General features: G+C 37.2%; 1 protein-coding gene across 1 annotated transcript; it reads left to right on the top strand.

Annotated features, from left to right (window-relative positions):
- Positions 1 to 236: 236 nt before the first annotated feature.
- LOC106714653 (general transcription and DNA repair factor IIH helicase subunit XPD) lies at positions 237 to 20,077 on the top strand. The gene is made up of 19 exons (XM_045682812.1): positions 237 to 263; positions 332 to 431; positions 513 to 610; positions 683 to 839; positions 1,632 to 1,734; positions 2,140 to 2,270; positions 2,866 to 3,086; positions 3,988 to 4,121; positions 6,699 to 6,815; positions 12,532 to 12,772; positions 14,411 to 14,478; positions 14,585 to 14,688; positions 15,421 to 15,519; positions 15,917 to 16,004; positions 16,636 to 16,727; positions 17,387 to 17,563; positions 18,482 to 18,552; positions 19,166 to 19,304; positions 19,892 to 20,077. Exons 1-19 carry the CDS (start codon positions 259 to 261, stop codon positions 20,027 to 20,029), a joined length of 2,283 nt encoding a protein of 760 aa, XP_045538768.1. The 5' UTR covers positions 237 to 258; the 3' UTR covers positions 20,030 to 20,077.
- Positions 20,078 to 21,194: the final 1,117 nt, after the last annotated feature.

Here is a 21,194-nt window from a genome sequence, read left to right as displayed (position 1 = left end):
AGTACGGCTCTTGTGCCTTTACGATTATTTTTTTATCTGTTTGTTAGATGTCAAATGTCAAGTAGCTGTCAAAACTTAATGCGTCAAAAGGTCAAAAATCCAAACCTAAACCAAACATCAAAACATTGCAAACAATGCGGTATGAAAGTACTTTATTAATAAGAACTTCATTATAAATAAATTAATTTCATTAGAAGTTGTTTTTTTAAACAGGAAGTTCTATTATATTCGATAAAAAAGTGTATATATACATTTAAAATGAAGTAAGTAGTCTATACTTCTTTTATAAACATTATTTGATTCGTTAATAACCAAAATTTTAATATTTTAGGCTCACCGTAGATGGATTATTAGTGTATTTTCCTTACGATTACATATATCCAGAACAATATGCATATATGCTTGAATTGAAACGAGCTCTTGATGCGAAGGTATAATTTTAAACACGATAATTTTATAATACAATATGTTTGGTTAATTTTCAAAACTATAAATACTTTGTAAAATTACAGGGTCATGGACTACTTGAGATGCCGTCTGGGACAGGCAAAACTATATCTTTATTATCATTAATTGTTGCATACATGATACAAAATCCACACCATGTCAGGTGAAATTTATTTATTTACAAAGTCTTAGTAAACATTTGGAACAATTTACAAATATTTTAATATGATTTCAGAAAGTTGATATACTGTTCCCGCACTGTGCCAGAGATAGAAAAGGTGTTGGAAGAGCTAAAGAATCTTATAAAATATTATGAAAAGAGTCAGGGAGAGAAGCCCAACCTTACAGGAGTTGTTCTCAGTTCCAGAAAGAATTTATGTATACATCCAGATGTGAGTTTTTAAATACATATTCAAGTACATTACTATAGACCACTTCAATCTATTTGGCTCAAGGTCAGCTGTGCTCTGCGCAGTGCCATCCCCATACATCTTTTTCATCGCTACATCTCACATCATATCCTGCGTGGCAACTCATATAATGTGCCATGCCACCAAGTTATTTGAAAACCTCATAACTTGCTACAATTTATACTGTGTTTGGAATTTGGAAGTATGGAAAATAAAAATTATTGTATATAGAGAACGATAATCTACTGATGTGATATTAGTGATTTTTGAAGATTTGTACGTATAGTTATTTACAAATATTATATACTAGCTTTTACCCGCGACTCCGTCCGCGCGGAATAAAAAATAGGAAACGGGGTAAAAAATATCCTATGTCCGTTTCCTGGTTCTAAGCTACCTGCCCACCAATTTTCAGTCAAATTGATTCAGCCGTTCTTGAGTTATAAATAGTGTAACTAACACAACTTTCTTTTATATATATACTAGCTTTTACTCGCGACTCCGTCCGCGCGGAATAAAAAATAAACGGGGTAAAAATTATCCTATGTCCGTTTCCTGGTTCTAAGCTACCTGCCCACCAATTTTCAGTCAAATCGATTCAGCCGTTTTTGAGTTATAAATAGTGTAACTAACATGACTTTCTTTTATAATATAGATATATTAGCTGTCGCCTGGGACTTGGGTTCTGGAGATACCTTCAAACATCCATCCATCCATCCAAACATTCGCATTTATAATATTAGTAAGATTTACATTAAATAAGTACATTTGCAGGTGTCGAGAGAAAGAGAGGGCAAACTAGTTGATGGTAAATGTCACTCTCTCACCGCAAGCTACATTCGGGAGAGACATGAGGGTGACAGCTCTGTGCCTATCTGTAAGTAAAGTCATGTATCACATAAGTTAGAAAATCTGTTAACTTAATATGATAAGCAATATGTTAAGTAAGAAATAAATTAACTTTATGAGTTTTAATTTTGCTAAAGTAAATTGAATTTTTTTTATAATAAAATGACTCCTAGTGCGCAGAATTAAAAAAAAATCTTAATTACTAGCCTAAGAATTCTTCCAGACTATGTTCTACATCTAGGTAAAATTTCATTAAGATCAGTTGAGCTGTTTGCAGATAATCTAAATTTTCGCAATTATAATATTAGTAAGATTTTTTTTTTCAGTATTTTACTGATTTGTTTTGAATAGGTTTTTTTTGCTACAAAAAAGCTAGTGCTGGCTAACATTCTGAGCTTTTAACATAACTTTGCATTATGTTAATAAATCTCAGGTCAGTTCTACGAAGGATTCAACCGTGAAGGCAAGGAGTCAATGTTGCCATACGGTGTTTACACAATGGATGATTTGAAGCAGTATGGTGCGGACAGAAACTGGTGTCCATACTTCTTGTCCAGATTTGCTGTAAGTCTGTTTACAAGTGGTTTATTTTACATAATTTTTGTCTATTTATGTCTATGGATGTTAGTTTTGATAGAGTACATTTAAATATTTTTTTTTAAAGTAATTTGTTTTTCAATTTTATTAAATCATAAAAACAATGAGTTCATGCGCAGTAACATAAATGTATTGAATTAGTATGTTTATTTTTAGTCTGTATTGTTAATCAACTAGTTGTCGCCCGCGGCTCTGTCCTCGCGGAATTATTAAAAAATTTACAAGTGTCAAGTGTTCTTGATGTTTTACATCTGTGCCGAATTTTGTCAAGATCGGTTGATCCGTTCCGGAGATACTTTCAAACAAACATCCATACATCCAAAGATTCGCATCTTATATATATATAAAAGAAAGTCGTGTTAGTTACACTATTTATAACTCAAGATCGGTCGAACTGATTTAGCTGAAAATTGATGGGGAGGTAGCTTAGAACTAGGAGACGGACATAGGAACTTTTTTATCTTGTGTGCATTTTTTTTATTCAGCGCGGACGGAGTCGCGGGTAAAAGCTAGTTTATAATATAAGTAAGATTAATGTCAGATTTTTTACATCCCTGTATAGATAATCCACGCAGATATAGTTGTTTATTCATACCACTACCTGTTAGACCCAAAGATAGCGGAGGTTGTATCCAAGGAATTACACAAGGAAGCAGTGGTTGTGTTTGACGAGGCTCACAACATAGACAATGTATGTGTGGACTCGCTCAGTGTAAGGATAACCCGGCGCACCATAGATAAGAGTACGGCTGCGCTACAGCAGCTGGAGAAGACTGTTGCACAGTAAGTTGTTATTTATGATTCATATTCTAGACCGTTTGTTATTTTATTTGTATATTTTCTAGTACTGACTGTCTTCATTATTTGGAGGTGGGCGGGGCTTGTATTTGTGATTTTGAAATAAACTATATTCATAATGTTTTTTTCTTTTTTTTATTGTAAAATTGTAAATGAATGAATGTTTTTGTGGGTGGGACCACAGGTGGGCACAGTTAATCGAAAAGATAACTTCGTTAACCTTACCTAATTCATTGAATCAAATCATTAAATCTGATATTGAAACAAATTAGTTGCTTCTTTTCAGAAATATTTGCATGAATCATAAAAACTACTATGATTTTTTTTTGTAAAAACTTCGTGGTGTAACTTCGTATGTAACATCCCAAACGCTTTACATCCCTGCTATACGCTTCTTTTTGAGCAACTGTATTAAAAACACTTTTTTACTCGGCGTTTTTACGCAGGCTTTCCGCACTCGTAATGAAATATACTATTTCGAACCTTCTTTTGATTTTGTCCTGTTGGTCACGTCTTTCCCGGATGCTCTGATGCATCACACTTGCACGCGAACTTTACATATATCAATTTTCAACTTACGTACGTTCATCATTCGAGTCGCCGACAGTCGCCCTACAAAGCTAAACTTACGAGTGTGACGTGGCGCGTAATTTTAACAAATTGACAGTACGTCTCTAAGTTTCTAATGTAAAGATTAACGGACTTAATTAACGGAAGTTGAATTCAACGGAGATTAACAAAAGCGTTAACACTTTTTGAAGTTAACTTAAAAGTTAATCCGTTAAGCAAAATGTTAACTTCGTTAATTAACGGATTAACGAGTTAATGCCCAGCTTTGGGCGGGACTTATGTTTAGCTCCGTATAACTATGATATATTTTGTGTAGAATGAGAGAGCAGGACGAGGCGCGGCTGACGGCGGAGTACGAGCAGCTGGTGGAGGGTCTGCGTGAGGCGGCGGTGGCGCGAGAGACAGACACCATACTGGGCAACCCCATACTGCCAGATGAAGTGCTCAACGGTATGTACTATTTCTGTCTCATGTGTGATGTGTGTCACAATGAGAGAGCAGGACGAGGCGCGGCTGACGGCTGACGGCGGAGTACGAGCAGCTGGTGGAGGGTCTGCGTGAGGCGGCGGTGGCGCGAGAGACAGACACCATACTGGGCAACCCCATACTGCCAGATGAAGTGCTCAACGGTATGTACTATTTCTGTCTCATGTGTGATGTGTGTCACAATGAGAGAGCAGGACGAGGCGCGGCTGACGGCTGACGGCGGAGTACGAGCAGCTGGTGGAGGGTCTGCGTGAGGCGGCGGTGGCGCGAGAGACAGACACCATACTGGGCAACCCCATACTGCCAGATGAAGTGCTCAACGGTATGTACTATTTCTGTCTCATGTGTGATGTGTGTCACAATGAGAGAGCAGGACGAGGCGCGGCTGACGGCGGAGTACGAGCAGCTGGTGGAGGGTCTGCGTGAGGCGGCGGTGGCGCGAGAGACAGACACCATACTGGGCAACCCCATACTGCCAGATGAAGTGCTCAACGGTATGTACTATTTCTGTCTCATGTGTGATGTGTGTCACAATGAGAGAGCAGGACGAGGCGCGGCTGACGGCTGACGGCGGAGTACGAGCAGCTGGTGGAGGGTCTGCGTGAGGCGGCGGTGGCGCGAGAGACAGACACCATACTGGGCAACCCCATACTGCCAGATGAAGTGCTCAACGGTATGTACTATTTCTGTCTCATGTGTGATGTGTGTCACAATGAGAGAGCAGGACGAGGCGCGGCTGACGGCGGAGTACGAGCAGCTGGTGGAGGGTCTGCGTGAGGCGGCGGTGGCGCGAGAGACAGACACCATACTGGGCAACCCCATACTGCCAGATGAAGTGCTCAACGGTATGTACTATTTCTGTCTCATGTGTGATGTGTGTCACAATGAGAGAGCAGGACGAGGCGCGGCTGACGGCTGACGGCGGAGTACGAGCAGCTGGTGGAGGGTCTGCGTGAGGCGGCGGTGGCGCGAGAGACAGACACCATACTGGGCAACCCCATACTGCCAGATGAAGTGCTCAACGGTATGTACTATTTCTGTCTCATGTGTGATGTGTGTCACAATGAGAGAGCAGGACGAGGCGCGGCTGACGGCTGACGGCGGAGTACGAGCAGCTGGTGGAGGGTCTGCGTGAGGCGGCGGTGGCGCGAGAGACAGACACCATACTGGGCAACCCCATACTGCCAGATGAAGTGCTCAACGGTATGTACTATTTCTGTCTCATGTGTGATGTGTGTCACAATGAGAGAGCAGGACGAGGCGCGGCTGACGGCTGACGGCGGAGTACGAGCAGCTGGTGGAGGGTCTGCGTGAGGCGGCGGTGGCGCGAGAGACAGACACCATACTGGGCAACCCCATACTGCCAGATGAAGTGCTCAACGGTATGTACTATTTCTGTCTCATGTGTGATGTGTGTCACAATGAGAGAGCAGGACGAGGCGCGGCTGACGGCTGACGGCGGAGTACGAGCAGCTGGTGGAGGGTCTGCGTGAGGCGGCGGTGGCGCGAGAGACAGACACCATACTGGGCAACCCCATACTGCCAGATGAAGTGCTCAACGGTATGTACTATTTCTGTCTCATGTGTGATGTGTGTCACAATGAGAGAGCAGGACGAGGCGCGGCTGACGGCGGAGTACGAGCAGCTGGTGGAGGGTCTGCGTGAGGCGGCGGTGGCGCGAGAGACAGACACCATACTGGGCAACCCCATACTGCCAGATGAAGTGCTCAACGGTATGTACTATTTCTGTCTCATGTGTGATGTGTGTCACAATGAGAGAGCAGGACGAGGCGCGGCTGACGGCTGACGGCGGAGTACGAGCAGCTGGTGGAGGGTCTGCGTGAGGCGGCGGTGGCGCGAGAGACAGACACCATACTGGGCAACCCCATACTGCCAGATGAAGTGCTCAACGGTATGTACTATTTCTGTCTCATGTGTGATGTGTGTCACAATGAGAGAGCAGGACGAGGCGCGGCTGACGGCTGACGGCGGAGTACGAGCAGCTGGTGGAGGGTCTGCGTGAGGCGGCGGTGGCGCGAGAGACAGACACCATACTGGGCAACCCCATACTGCCAGATGAAGTGCTCAACGGTATGTACTATTTGTGTCTCATGTGTGATGTGTGTCACAATGAGAGAGCAGGACGAGGCGCGGCTGACGGCGGAGTACGAGCAGCTGGTGGAGGGTCTGCGTGAGGCGGCGGTGGCGCGAGAGACAGACACCATACTGGGCAACCCCATACTGCCAGATGAAGTGCTCAACGGTATGTACTATTTCTGTCTCATGTGTGATGTGTGTCACAATGAGAGAGCAGGACCCCAGGGAGAGCACCCAACAAATATTGTTGTTGCGGGATCTACCACTGTTAAATAAAGGAAAATGGATTTGTTGGAAGCAACTTATCTGTCATAGTTAGTTGTAAGAGGTCGATTTCGGCAATTCCACGGCTGGCGCGTTTGCGACATTATATAAAAAAAGAATAATAAGTTTGTCAAAGAGTCTTGTGTTTTGAATATAATAAGAATATTTTGACGTCATCAGAGGTGGTGCCGGGTAACATCAGGAATGCGGAGCACTTCCTCGGTTTCCTGAAGCGATTCATAGAGTACATAAAGACCCGGCTTCGCATACAACATGTGGTGCAGGAGTCACCTGCAGGTACGTAACACTCGTAGTACTAAATCATTCTTTGTATATAATATGTAACCAAATGTCCGACTCGAAGGACCATAACCATAACGTAAAACTGAAATACTTTAATTTTTTTAACGCAGGTATTTAAAATTATAGATATAAATATTAAATATGATTTTAATTTTCTATATCTGTTTTTTTTTAGATTGTTTTGCCCCAATTAAGGACATAATTAAACCTTTTAAATTGCTAGCGCACAGATATTTGGGATTCGTATCGCAAGAGACCTTTTTAAATTTGTGTTTTACTGTGGAATTTTTACATAATTGTCAATCTTTATTCTTTTTCTTACTAATATTATAAATGTAAATGTTTGGATGGATGGATGAATGTTTGTTACAAGCAGAGCTGGGCATTAACTCGTTAATCCGTTAATCGTTAATTAACGAAGTTAACATTTTCCTTAACGGATTAACTTTTAAGTTAAATTCAAAAAGTGTTAACGCTCTTGTTAACTTCCGTTAAATTTCACTTCCGTTAATTTAGTCCGTTAATTGTAACAATAGACACTTATTGACGTGTTGTCATTTTATTTAAACTATGCATCAGGCTCAGATGAAGAATTATATAGATATGGCACGCGCGTTCACCCGTAAGGGACAGATAGAGAGTACTATAGACTATACCTATATATAAGTAAAAGGATTGGGGTTACCAGTTATTTGTTTTGTCCCGAAAATGAATAATTACGATATAATTTAATATAGACCAATTTATATATTCCCAATTAAATTGTAATTAATAAACGTAATAAATATAAAAAACAATGCGTAATTTTTGTTTATGTGACTAAGATTACATAAAAAGATTTTTTTAGTAATACTTAGGTCATAAATTCTGTTACATGTTTAATATAAAATAATTGAAACAAGTTTATTCATTATGTGACCATTTATATACCAAAATGAACTTAACAAAACATAGATTCTTATGACACTAAAGTTTATTCAAAATGACATCCGTGATTTTGAATACAGGCCTTCAATCTGCTCGGCCAGTCGTCTATCACAGCACGAACGAGGTCCATGTCAATATCGGCGGCTGCCTTAATCTAGGATGTCTTGAGTGACTCCAAAAAAAGAATTTCCCGATATTTTTTTCCCGCGTACTGCTTCAACAAAGCGCGGCATCTCTTCAGTCTTAGGTCCATTAGACGAGCATTCAAACGATGTCCTATTTTTCTTCGATATGCACGAAGCCCTAAGTCTTCATAAAAAGCTACAAAAAACATACCAATATTATAGTCATATAATTTTAAATTACTCTGTATATCATTACAGTGAACACTACATGTAAAACTACTTAATATTAAACTATTTTGATTGTAATTTCTAAGAAACAAAATTTACATGGGACAAATTAAAAAGCATACTCTTTAAAATCAACGGGATAAGAAAGTATCAAATATTTAAAAACACAGCATATACCAGAATTAAAAACTCCTTTTGAAATCTGTTGAAAATAGTATAAAAAATGTGAATTGTTTCATTTATATACATTATACATACTATAATTTATTTCCCCTAAATTCAGGGTAATTTTTACAACAAGATGGTGGTATTATTTTTACAGGTAATAACCAACCAATTTGAAAAGAAGTTTAATATGGCCGCTTGTTTCCCAGATCTACAGTATATTATTTGACACAAATGACATCTGCGTTTGGGCGCATAATGTTCGAAAAATACTATTTTATTTTAGCTGATTTTACCCGTATTTTAACATATTAGTTATTACAAAGACTGTAAAGAACAACTAGTTTGTATTTTCTTCCTTATTTTGTATGAATACATGTGAATAAGTGCGTAGTTTCAGTACTTACGAGTGAAAGGTTATGTTTTTCTCTTTTCGCTCACTACGGCTTTTACAACCGACGATACAGCAGTATACCATGTTTTATAAACTTTACCTTACTAAAACTGTAATATCAAAATATTTTTGCACAATTACAGCCACTAAGTACTCACAATTTTCGAAAAATAGCACGAATGTCAAACTTTGTTAGGGACAACCTAGGTTGTTTGTAGGGGACAACCTTTGTTCCAAACAAAGCCCAAACCCTGGTACGCAGAAAGGGACGGAAGATAGTTATCCCTGTCTTTGTCACGTCACAGGAATTGTGTATAACTGTATCTCTCTCACTCACGGTATTATTATTACCGTGTCATAGACTTGGCATCAGGCTATATTCGTAAGTTCGGCTATGTTCGGGGACCGTCGGCGAGTCGAATGGTGACCGAGAACGAGAGAGAACGAGAACGAGCGAGTGCGAGTGTATGTAGGTAATACAATACACCGAGCGGCCGGGATAGACGTGATCAAAAGAGTACCGCAGAATCCTTGTTAGAAAATAGTGACGATTTAACCAAACTTACCTCTATCAAATATTGCGAAGTTTAGTCGCTAGACACCTTCAAAGTTTATTAATTATTTCACATTTACACAAATATCTCGAAAAGTCTATATTACATTTTATTCACATTAAAACTGGTTTTCATTTATTTAACATCACTTTTTTTTAGAACATGATTTTGTTATAAAACCAACATAAGGTACGAAAGTACTTTATTCTAAATACAATAATTATACACTTTGTCTTATACGTGAAACGCAAAAATCTAGTAAAAAAGATAAACACTGCGTTGAATATTGCAATCAAAATAATCAAGTGTGCATAACTCTTCAACGTCGTAACTAAATTACAACTAAACTTTGTTGGCGACGAAAATGTTTATTTTAATATTGAAGTTTAAAGACAGCAAAAAATAAAAAAAAAATCGTTTATGGTTCATTTGAAAAAGCGTACAAATAGGATTTTTTTGTCATTGCGTAGATAAGAAACAAACAATGAAAAATAAATTTAAAAATACGAAAGACGAAATGTGCACGCAATAAACATTCCTCAAAAACAAAAGGGATTTAGGCGTTTATTACCGTCGTTTGTTTTTTTGGGGCTTCTTCATAGTCAACGAAAAATAATTTTGCATTTTAAAAATATGAACAAAGGATCAAATGGACAGCCGCACAGAGAATGCGATAACGAACTCGATGGATTTATGGCCCCAACCCTTCTAATGGTCGGGGATGCACGTGCGCTGCACAAAGACAATAGCGAAGATAATTTGTTTGTTTACAAAAAAAAAGTATACGATAAAAAAATGAACGATGAGAAAGAATGAGGAAAAAGATAAAATAATTATGTTAGTGAAATAATGTTAAATTGTGTTATACTAAAATTAATATATGAAATGTCGTCGGCACAAGTGACCTTTACAATAACATAAAAAACAATCTCAAACAAAATGCACTGAAAAGTAACAAAATAATGTCATGAAAACCCTCTAAACTCTAAAGAAAGTTCTCTTCTTTCTTGTAACATATCTATATTGTATAATTATTGTTATTTCGCAGTTGGTGTCGGCCGAAGTAAATAGGCGACATTTTATATTTGAGATGTATTAAACATACTTACGTTTATGTCCCTTCTTACTGCATTTTGTTTGAGATTTGAGATTGGTGCGTGTGTATGTGTGTGTGTGTTGTGTATGTTTGAGTGTGCGTGTGTGTGGGAATGTTGGTGTGTGAATGTATCCCTATGAATATGTCAGATGTGCGTATAACTATAGATAGATAACAATAGATAAATTGGCAACTAGTTTTTTTTTTTTTATGAGACATTTGTAATATGTTTTTTTTTTCTATTTCATTTTAAGTTCTTACTCTTCAATACTTATAAGATTTTTACAATCTCTGTAGTCTAGGCTGTTTAGCCAATTTTTTGCATGTTGTTTCATTTTATAGTAGTTTAAATTATACACATTGTGTTTTTGGTTAAGCAGGTTGTATAATCTAGGTGCTTGAAAATTGCATTGTTTTCTTGCCATTGAAGTTCTAACTACGGGCAACGGAGATATGTGTCTTCTTTTATTTCCTGTTAACGTTCTGTTTCCATTACGATGATAGTTCTTAATACACTCAAATATGTAACATTTTCTAACACTCATAATTTTAGACTTTTTATAAAGCTCAGAGGTGGGATATCGGAATGAAAGTTTAAGTATTACTTTGAGTAAGGCCCGTTGCGCTCTTTCAGCTTCAAGTAAATAAGTTTTAGAGGCTCCACCCCAAGAGCAAATGCAATAGTTAATAATACAATGGCAAAGAGCTTTATATGTTGTAATCAAGAGCTCAGGGCTGGCTACCTCTCTCAATTTTTTAAAAACATATATTAGCCTCCTGATTCGTCCCGCTAATTTGTTTATGTGGAGACCCCAGTTTAATTTATCATCTAGAATGACTCCCAGGTATTTAATACTATTTGTTCTTTCTATGGCTGGGCAGGTGCAATATATTGTTTTGTTTGAATTTCTATTACATGGAGCTTGATGCATAGTAATGGTAAAATCTTGGGGAGGTTTTGTGTGAACCATTTTATGGAAAGCTAGATATTTTGTCTTTGTCGTGTTTATCGTAAGTAAGCTATTTTCTAACCATTGCGAGATGCGTGTAAGGCCACTATTAGCAAAACTTTCGACTGTATCCCAGGATTTTCCATGAAATAGTATCACAGTGTCGTCGGCAAACATGAGAATTTCAGCGTTAGGGAGCTCCATATTACATAGCTCGTTGATATAAGCTAGAAATAGCGTCGGTCCGATCGTACTTACCTGTGGAATTCCGTAGGAGCAGGAAGCTGCCTCACTTATGAAAGATCCAACACGAACTCGTTGTATTCTGTTGCTCATGAAGTCTTTAAACCAAGAGAGAGGTGTGCCTCTTATTCCAACATTCTGAAGCCGCGTTACGAGGACTGGCACTGACACAGTATCAGATGCTTTTTGAAGGTCTAAGAATACACCTATGCATTTTTCTCCTTTATCTAAATAATCAGCTATATTATAAGTGTGTGTAACTAGTGCATGCTATGTCATTAATATCGTACAGGCAGTAGTACATCACCCCAATCGTCAAAATTTTATTTGAGTATATTATATAACTAAACTATAGATAGGATTAGCGCTCGCCCGAGATTTCGTAAGCGCAGTAAAAAAATAGCCTAAGTTCTATAGAAAGTCTCGACTAAATCAGTCCATATGATTCGGAGATTATTCGTATGGCCATTTCCCGCTTGCGCCCTATATTCGTAATATAAACCAAAATTAACTTTAACTGTTAACTTTAACTTGCGTTAAATTTTGTTAAATTAAACGCTTTAACGATTAACGAAGTTAAATTTTTATTTAACGAATTAACGATTAACGAAGTTAACTTTTTGATTAACTGTGCCCACCTATGGTTACAAGGTATCTCCAGAACGGTTGCATGGATCTCGATTAAGTTTGTCAAAGATGTATAAATTAGTCTGTAAGAACATCTATTACTTATGAAGTTTTTTAATTTCGAGCGAACAGATTTGCGGGCGACAGCTTATCTATACAGATTAATAAAATTGGTCTGTCTAAATATGTAAAAAAAATCAAAACAAAAAAACTGTCTGTCTGTCCGCAAGACCGCATCTGTTCAATGCAATCTCCGTAACGGCTGGACTGATATAGACGAGACTTTGACGGGAAGTTAGCTGAAACACATGGGCATATTACAGACGGTTTTTTTTAGCCAAAACCGGGGGCTAATGCTAGTTTTCATACAATTTGTGACATATTAGAGTATAAATTGTCAGGTTTCCTGAAAGACCTGGCGTCCCGCGTGTGTATAGAGCGCAAACCGCTGCGTTTCTGTGCGTCCCGTTTGTCCTCGTTACTCCGCGCGCTGCAGATCCCGGACCCCTCGGGGTTCGCTGCACTGACGCTGGTCACACACCTCGCCACACTCGTCGCCACATACACCAAGGGCTTCGTCATCATCATCGAACCCTTCGATGATAAGACACCAACAGTCTCCAATCCTATATTATACTTCTCGTAAGTATATCACAAGAGATTTAATACTTTCTTACGTTATTTTTTGGTTTGTAAAAAGAAAAATAATTATAAAAACCGAACAACCAAGGGTGGAGTTACGGAGGAAGAAAATAAAAAAAAAACATACAAACAAATTGTGAACCTTCATCCTTTTTAAAGTCGGTTAAAAATGTATCCGTGATTTTTTTTATCTTTTTTAAAAAGCGAGAGATTTAAGCTTTGATAAATTTTATAGAACAATATCGAAAAGGGACTAATATTAGGTCCTTACATATGAAATTGGCGTTTTGTATGGGAGGAACAAAAAGTCGAATATTTTTTAATATAATATATTTAATTAATCAAAGTATGAACCATTATTTTCTATGCACTTTTGCCATCTCATACGTAGTTCATTGATCCCTTTACTAAAGAAACCAGTCGGACGGGAATCAATAAAATCTTTGAAGGCGATTTGGACTGCCCCATCGGAGTTGAATTTTTTCCCTTGCAAGAAGTTATCCAAATTTCGAAAAAAAAGGTAATCTGTTGGAGCAAGGTCCGGGGAGTACGGAGGATGTCTTAGACTTTCCAATTGAAGCTCTTCTAATTTAGTAGCCGTCTGTTGCGCAGTGTGTGGTCTAGCGTTGTCGTGAAGCAGCAGTGGCGTGGAGCGATTGACCAGCCTAGGTTGTTTAGCCGCTAGCTTTTCCATCATGGTTTGCAATTGCTGACAATAGACATCAGCCGTAATAGTCTGGCCAGATTTGAGAAAACTGTAATGAACAATACCGGCACTAGTCCACCAAACGCTTACAAGTAACTTTTTTGGGGTTAATTTTCGCTTGGGGCAGGATTTGGCTGGCTGGCCAGGATCCAACCATTGCGCTGAGCGCTTCCGATTATCGTAAAGAACCCATTTTTCATCACAGGTAATGATTCGGTTTAAAATACCTTCATTATTGTGCCGGTTTAGTAATGTAACGCAACAGTCGACGCGCGTTTGCCGGTTTGCTTCAGTCAATTCGTGAGGTACCCACCTTTCAAGCTTTTTAATCTTCCCAATTTGCTTCAAGTGAATTAAAACAGTTTTATCACTAACATCGCAGCCTGCAGCTAACTCGGACGTGGTTTGCGATGGATCCGCTTCCACAATAGCCTTCAACTCTTCATTATCAACTTGAGTCTCAGGCCGTCCACGGGGCTTGTTCTGCAGATCGATATTTCCAGAACGAAAACGTTGGAACCAAAAACGAACTGTGTTTTCTCTTGCAACACGACCGCCATACACATCATTCACCCTTCGAGTCGTTTCCGCAGCACTAGTGCCACGGCGGAACTCGTACTCGTAAATAATGCGATATTTTAAGTTTTCCATTTTGTAAAATGAGTGACGCAAACAGAAAAAAAAACAGAAGAAAAAAAACAAATGAATGACGGTCATCGAACCACAAATACATGAGTCTATAGCTGTACAAATTTGAATTTGGAATTCCTTACCAAAGAGGAGAAATTCGTGATTAAAGTGGCCAGTACGAAAAACGCCAATTTCATATGTAAGGACCTAATATTAAAATAATCTATAATTTATTTCTAATTATTTTTTTAAATTTCCCTCCATTCGTATAAATCTCAGTGTACAGGCATTTCTTTCCACAGTTGTATGGATTCTTCAATCGCAATGAGGCCGGTGTTTGCGAGATTCCAATCTGTTATTATTACTTCGGGTAAGTTATTTTGTATGAATGTTTGTATGAACTTGTATGACATTATTTACTACTGAGATTTTTCAACATAATAATCAAGAAAGTGCTTAATAAATATATATTTTAGGAACACTATCACCTCTGGACATGTACCCCAAGATCCTAGACTTCAATCCTGTCATCATGAGCTCTTTCACCATGACACTTGCGCGACCTTGTCTCCTGCCCATGGTGAGTGAACTTTGAAACAAATGTCATCACATCACACTTTTATGACATCATTAGATTAACATATATTATTGAAAAATATATTTTTTTTAATTAAATTAAAAGGTACGTAAAGGAACAGACTTCACTTCAATTCCTAAATAAAATCAATAATTTTTTGATAAAATATAATGAAATAATAATTAACTTTACAGAAATAGTACAACTATTTTATTTAGAGAAATTAGATATGGTATAAGAAATTATAAAATACTAGCTGTCGCCTGCGACTTTGTCCGAGTGGCATTAAAAAAGCTTAACTAAATAAATAGCCTGTGTGTTCTATAATATCTGTGCCAAATTTCATCAAGATCTGTTGAGCCATTCCGGAGATACCCTCTAACAAACATCCATCCATACTTAAGCATTTAAAATAATAAGTAAGACTATCTTTTGTCTGAAACATAATCTGCACAGAATAAAAAAAAATAGGTGAAAAGTATCTCATAGTACATCTGTGCTAAATTTCAATAAGATGTGATTGAACCGTTGCGAAGTTATCTAGTATGAAAATGAAACAGAAATTCTACGAAAACCAGACACATTTCCAGGATCATATGTAGCCTATGTCTTCTTCCAGATTGTGTTCTACATCTATAACTAATTTCAACAAGATCAATTCAGTAGTTCCGGAGATACTTGGTAACAAACATCCATCCATCTAAACATTCACATTTATACATTAGTAAATTTCAGATAGTATCAAAGGGCAGTGACCAGGTGGCCATATCTTCAAAGTACGAGTCACGTGAGGACGTGGCCGTCATCAGGAACTATGGCCAACTGCTTGTTGAGGTAAATTACCACTACTTACCACACCTTACCACTTACCATACATTTACCATTTATCACAAGATAAAATATCTAGTTTTGTTCTAGTTGTTTTTTTATATTATATCATAAGAAGACAAAAAAGTAAACGGATAACTGAATTCGCCAAAATGGCGAAGTGACTTCTGTCTATAGACATTTACAATCATTGCCCATTTATCGACATAGGAGTGTATCAGAGAAAAAATATTTCTTCTTCTAAGGATCCTCACCTCCGTCTAAATCCATTTCCCCTTCTCATCCTTTAATCGTAATAAAGTTAAAATCAGTAAAGTGACAAATCTGTTATCTCTGCCTACCCTCTTAGTTACGTTAATAATCTTATACCAAAGTAACGATGTAATTAAAATTGATTTGTCAGATATCAGCTTGTGTACCTGATGGTGTGGTGTGTTTCTTCACCTCCTACTTGTACTTGGAGAACGTGGTCGGAGCATGGTACGATCAAGGTAATGTATAAAACATTTCAAATATGTTGCCCGCTCGGTCTCATGTCTGTAGGTTGTCAAACTTATTTTCTTTCACCGCCCCCTTTGAAAATCAATTATATTTCAGAGACCCCTAATTTTTATTTAGCCCTAAAATTTAAAAACCACAATTTCATTACTTTAATTAATTTCAATGCCCCCCATTTTTTGGGCCTTATCGCCCCCTCCTAGGTTTCAAACGCCCCCAAGGGAGCGTTATCGCCCACTTTGGGAATCACTGCTGTAGGGGAATGATAGTGTACAGGCTGCAGATGAACTTGAGATATCAAGATCTTTGAAATTATGTCTACATTCAATTGAAAATTATAAAAAAAATGGAAATTATCTTTCCGTAAAGTAAATCTACACAATAATATAAAAATAATCACTATTTAAATCCTAAATTATATCTTTACTCTAGTAATGTATATATAAACTAGCTATCGCCCGTGACTCCGTCCACATGGTATTAAAAATAAACCTATTAAGTTTACTATGTGTTCTTTCAAACTATGTTCTACTTCTATTGAACAGTTCCTGACATACCTTCATACAAACATCCATCCATCCATCCATCAAAACTGTTTAAGAAAGAAAGAATGTATACACACAGGTGTGGTGGCGAGTTTGCAGCGTCACAAGTTGTTGTTCATCGAGACACAGGACTCTGCGGAGACCAGCTTCGCTCTCATCAACTACATCAAGGTAACTGTAACAGAAACCCCTTAAAGAAAAAAAACCCCTTAAAGAAAAAAAACTAGAAATAACTTCTTTTAATGTATAAAAAATGTCTCGTCACTTACAGAGAGTTATTCACAATATGGGCTATGAATATAGTGACGTCTTACACATTGACGTCAATGTCAATGTCAAACCAAGTGAATGATTGAATTGGTTTGACATTGAATTAATTGAAATTTAATAAAGGTAAAATTAAGACGCGAACAGTAACTATAGCGTCGTCCTTCTCTTACATTTGTCAGTTAATGCGCGTGCGAGAGAGACAACAATAGCATATCATATAGTCGAGCCTGTAATATTTATTACACGAACAATACAGAAAACACATATCTAATGAAAGTTAAGACAGGAAGGAAAAAGAAAGGAAGGGAAGTGGATTTGATACTGGAGGGGATTAAGAAAGGGTAATCCCCTTTCTTTCCTTTGTTGATTAATTTAGGTATCTGCAAAATAGAGACATCCACAAGTTCAGATACCGACCTTTGCCAAAATGGCGAAACATATACAAGTAACTTCGCCAAAATGGCGAAACATAGACACGTGACTGTCAAAATGGCGCAACGTGGACAAGTGACTTCGCCATTTTGGCGAATTCAAATATTTGCACATGTGTGTATGTGTAGGCGTGTGAGAGTGGTCGTGGCGCGGTGTTGCTGTCAGTGGCTCGCGGCAAAGTATCGGAGGGTGTGGACTTCGACCATCATCTCGGGAGAGCTGTTCTCATGTTCGGCATACCTTATGTCTTCACTCAGAGTCGCATCCTGAAGGCGCGACTAGATTATCTGCGAGATCAGTTCCAGGTACATACTTCCACTGGTCAATTGGTACAGTGGAAATGGGCTTACATTGCTCGTACAAATTAGGCTTAAATCTTCCCATGATATAACTAGAAAGTTAAATTCTGTGATTGTATAAAACATATCGACAAAACAGAAGTTATAATTATGTTTTCAACGGAAATGTTAGTCTCAGAAACCAACGATAAATTCGCTAACAACAAGGGGGAAAAAACTGTCTTTTGTTCAATATAGATGTGAGCAATATCAAGAATGGAAATATCACTAAATATACCACAGACATATAAAAAAACACTTCATTTTATATACAAAGTTATCTGTGAACTGTTGTCATAGCAACGAATTCAGTCAAATATCACTCGAAAAATTCCAAATTTTTTTTAAGTTGTTTCATAAATTATTTATATCTATCTATATATATAAAAGAAAGTCGTGTTAGTTACACTATTTATAACTCAATATCGGCCGAACTGATTTGACTGAAAATTGGTGGGCAGGTAGCTTAGAACCAGGAAACGGACATAGGATCATTTTTATCCCGTTTCCTTTTTTTTTAAATCCCGCGGGTACGAAGTCGCGGGCAAAAGCTAGTTTATAATAAAAATAGTAAAAAAAGGAATACATTTTTTTAATCTCTAGAACGACGTATAAAAACTTTGACAGGTGACATCGAAATCTTGACTAACGTCAAATGATCCTTCGAGTCGGATTTTGAAAATTAATAAATAAATCGCTACAGATTTAACTGACACACAATCACGTCTATAACCTATAGTGGTAGACAGAGATCACAGACCTCCATTTAGTGTGGCTAAATGAACCTCATGTAAAAGTTTTTTAATCTCTGGAATTCATATTGATTTTGAAATTTCTTTAAATTTTTTTTTATGTATTTTTTTTATGTTTTTTTAATATTTTCAGATCCGTGAGAATGATTTTCTTACATTTGACGCAATGAGACACGCAGCTCAATGTGTCGGACGAGCTCTCAGGTACGTGTGTGTGAGAGAGATGAAAGTATCTATAATAGTGTTTGTTAGAAAGAGACAAAGTTAACACATTGTATTAGAAGCTTCTAAATCTTTTAAACAAGGGCTATCAGGGATTCTAATAGTATCTATGTGGGTATGTTTATAGTATTTTGAATAATATATATGTACTAGCTGTCGACCGCGATTCTGTCCGCGCGGAGTAAAAAAAAAATCTTAATAAGTGTCCTATGTGTTCTTTCAGACTATGTTCTACATCTGTGACAAATTTCATCAAGATCTGTTGAGTCTTTTTGGAGATATCTTCTAACATCCATCTAAACTTTCACATCTTACTTCTTAATAATATTATAAATGCGAAAGTTTTAATGGATGGATGTTTATTTGAAGGTATCTCCGGAACGGATCAACGGATCTTGATGAAATTAAGCATAGATGTAGAATATTGTCTGGAAGTATACATAGAATAATTTTTTTTTAAATGCCGCGCAGGCGGAATCACGGGCGACAGCTAGTTTATAATACTAGTAAAATTTAACAATTTTTATTTTTTTCTAGATTACGCAGTTGTCCTCATTTCACTTGCCGTTATAATATATTTATGTTTAATTTTCAGAGGCAAGACAGATTACGGTATTATGATATTCGCGGACAAACGTTTCAGTCGCGCGGACAAACGCAGCAAGTTGCCGCGCTGGATACAGGAACATCTGCGCGACTCACTCTGCAACCTCAGCACTGAGGAGGCTGTGCAGGTCATCTCTCTTACTCTATCTCACACTACACTACACTCACTCTCACTTCTTTGAATATACAATAGAAACTGCTCAGTAAAAATGTTGGTCGCAACACGAGACAATGTAAATCTTTGAAATCTGACGATTTTAGTCCCTTGACGACTTACACTGTACAAAATCAGAGCGCGTTGCCGATATTTCTGACAGTCGTCGCTAAAACTATGCTCTCGCTCTCAGCCTATTAAGATCGTCGTGACAAAAGTTGCTGCGATTTTGAAGATGATGGTACAACTGTATCGAGCATTGGTGGCTTAGGGGTTAAGCAACTTGCAATCTGCAGGTCCAGGGTTCGAATCCCGTCATATACCAATGTGTTTTTCGAGGTTCGATTTACAGGAGGTTACATTTATCTGACGTTTTTACTGTGAAGGAAAACATCTTGAAATTTGCACTTATTTGAGAAGAAATTCAATGATATGTGCGAAGTCAACCTGCACTGGGTCAGCATTGACTAAGTCACCCTTAACTTAGGGTAGACTCTGAGTACCTCAGTGGGGATGTCATGATGATTACAAATAAAATAGACTAATTGAAGATATGTGTAGATCTGCAAGCGGTGGCTCCGTCAGATGGCGCAGCCGTTCACTCGCGAGGACCAGCTCGGCGTCTCCCTGCTGACGCTGCAGCAGCTGCAGTCACAGGAACAGCAGGACAAGATAGAGAAGCAAGTCATACAGAAGTAAAATAAACAAACAACAGTTCCAAAGTCGTGGATTTTTTGACATTAAACTCATAAGATGATAAACTTATTTTTTATTTATTAAAGGATATTAAAAAAAAACAACAGTAACTTCAATATTTTATTAAATACACCTTCGTAATTCACATTTGAATATATTCATGAAGATGTTAAAACAACTCGGACTCAACATGTGAATAACAACTAAAGAAATACTAAAAAAAAGAATTAAATTAAAAATAACATTACTCTTAAGTTATGCTAATTTTATAAATAAGCAAACTGGTTAATTACAGCTGTTTTTTTTATGCTATGAAAAAATAGCCTATTTTTTTGTCACAGCAACTTGCATATTATTTCAATAAGACATTTTATTTATGTATTTTTAACTAATTTAATCAACAAAATACTATTAAAAATAAAATTTCTCTTCAAATAAAATCTCTTTTAAATAAATTCAAACTTCATTGTTATTTAAATTCATATAAAATTTTAAAATAATAAAAGAACCGTTTTTTTTAGAATATATATGACATAAATACATATACAGTCAAACCTGGATAACTCAGAACTAGATAAATAAGAAATCTCTATAAGCAAGAGTAATTGTCTGGTTCGATAGAAAAATCCTCTTCAAGCGAGAAAAATATAACAGTCCCTTCGACTCTCCCTTATCTAGGTTCGACTGCATGTATTAATCAAATTTACTAAAATGGTAGACAATTTATTTGGTCGTGTCAAACCTTTATACATTAATCCAAACATTTCTCTAAGGAATTAATTTTTTATTCACTCGTTCAGGATATTTTCAAGTTTTTGGACATTATTTACAGATAAGTTATGTATAAGTAAATTAAGTCACATGAATTATTTACGTTAAATATAAAATTTAGGCATTTAGTTACATTATTTACTTATAAACCCAACATTGCATATCCAAGTCACTTTCCGACTTATTACAAAAAAAATTCACTGTCACTTAAATAAACTTTAATAGCAGATTGCACACAAAATTACATGAAATTTTTATTTCACTTTGAAATAACATTAAGTTGCGTTAAGTTAAAAAAAAACAAGGCTTATTTAAAAAAAAATGAGATTTAACCATACATAAAATGGCAATTCAAATTAAGAAACTGGCAGCATTCAAAATTTTCTTTTGATCCATA

This window comes from Papilio machaon, chromosome 20, assembly GCF_912999745.1.
Source record: "Papilio machaon chromosome 20, ilPapMach1.1, whole genome shotgun sequence".
In the NCBI taxonomy this organism is placed as follows: Eukaryota; Metazoa; Arthropoda; class Insecta; order Lepidoptera; family Papilionidae; genus Papilio; species Papilio machaon.
Note: the sequence above shows the minus strand (reverse complement) of the source record. Positions and strands in the feature narration are given on the sequence as shown.

Coding starts and splice junctions, on each gene's coding strand:
- LOC106714653 (XM_045682812.1), top strand. Junction 1,735..2,139: donor TGACAGCTCTGTGCCTATCT/GTAAGTAAAGTC, acceptor AATAAATCTCAG/GTCAGTTCTACGAAGGATTC. Junction 12,773..14,410: donor AATCCTATATTATACTTCTC/GTAAGTATATCA, acceptor TTCTTTCCACAG/TTGTATGGATTCTTCAATCG.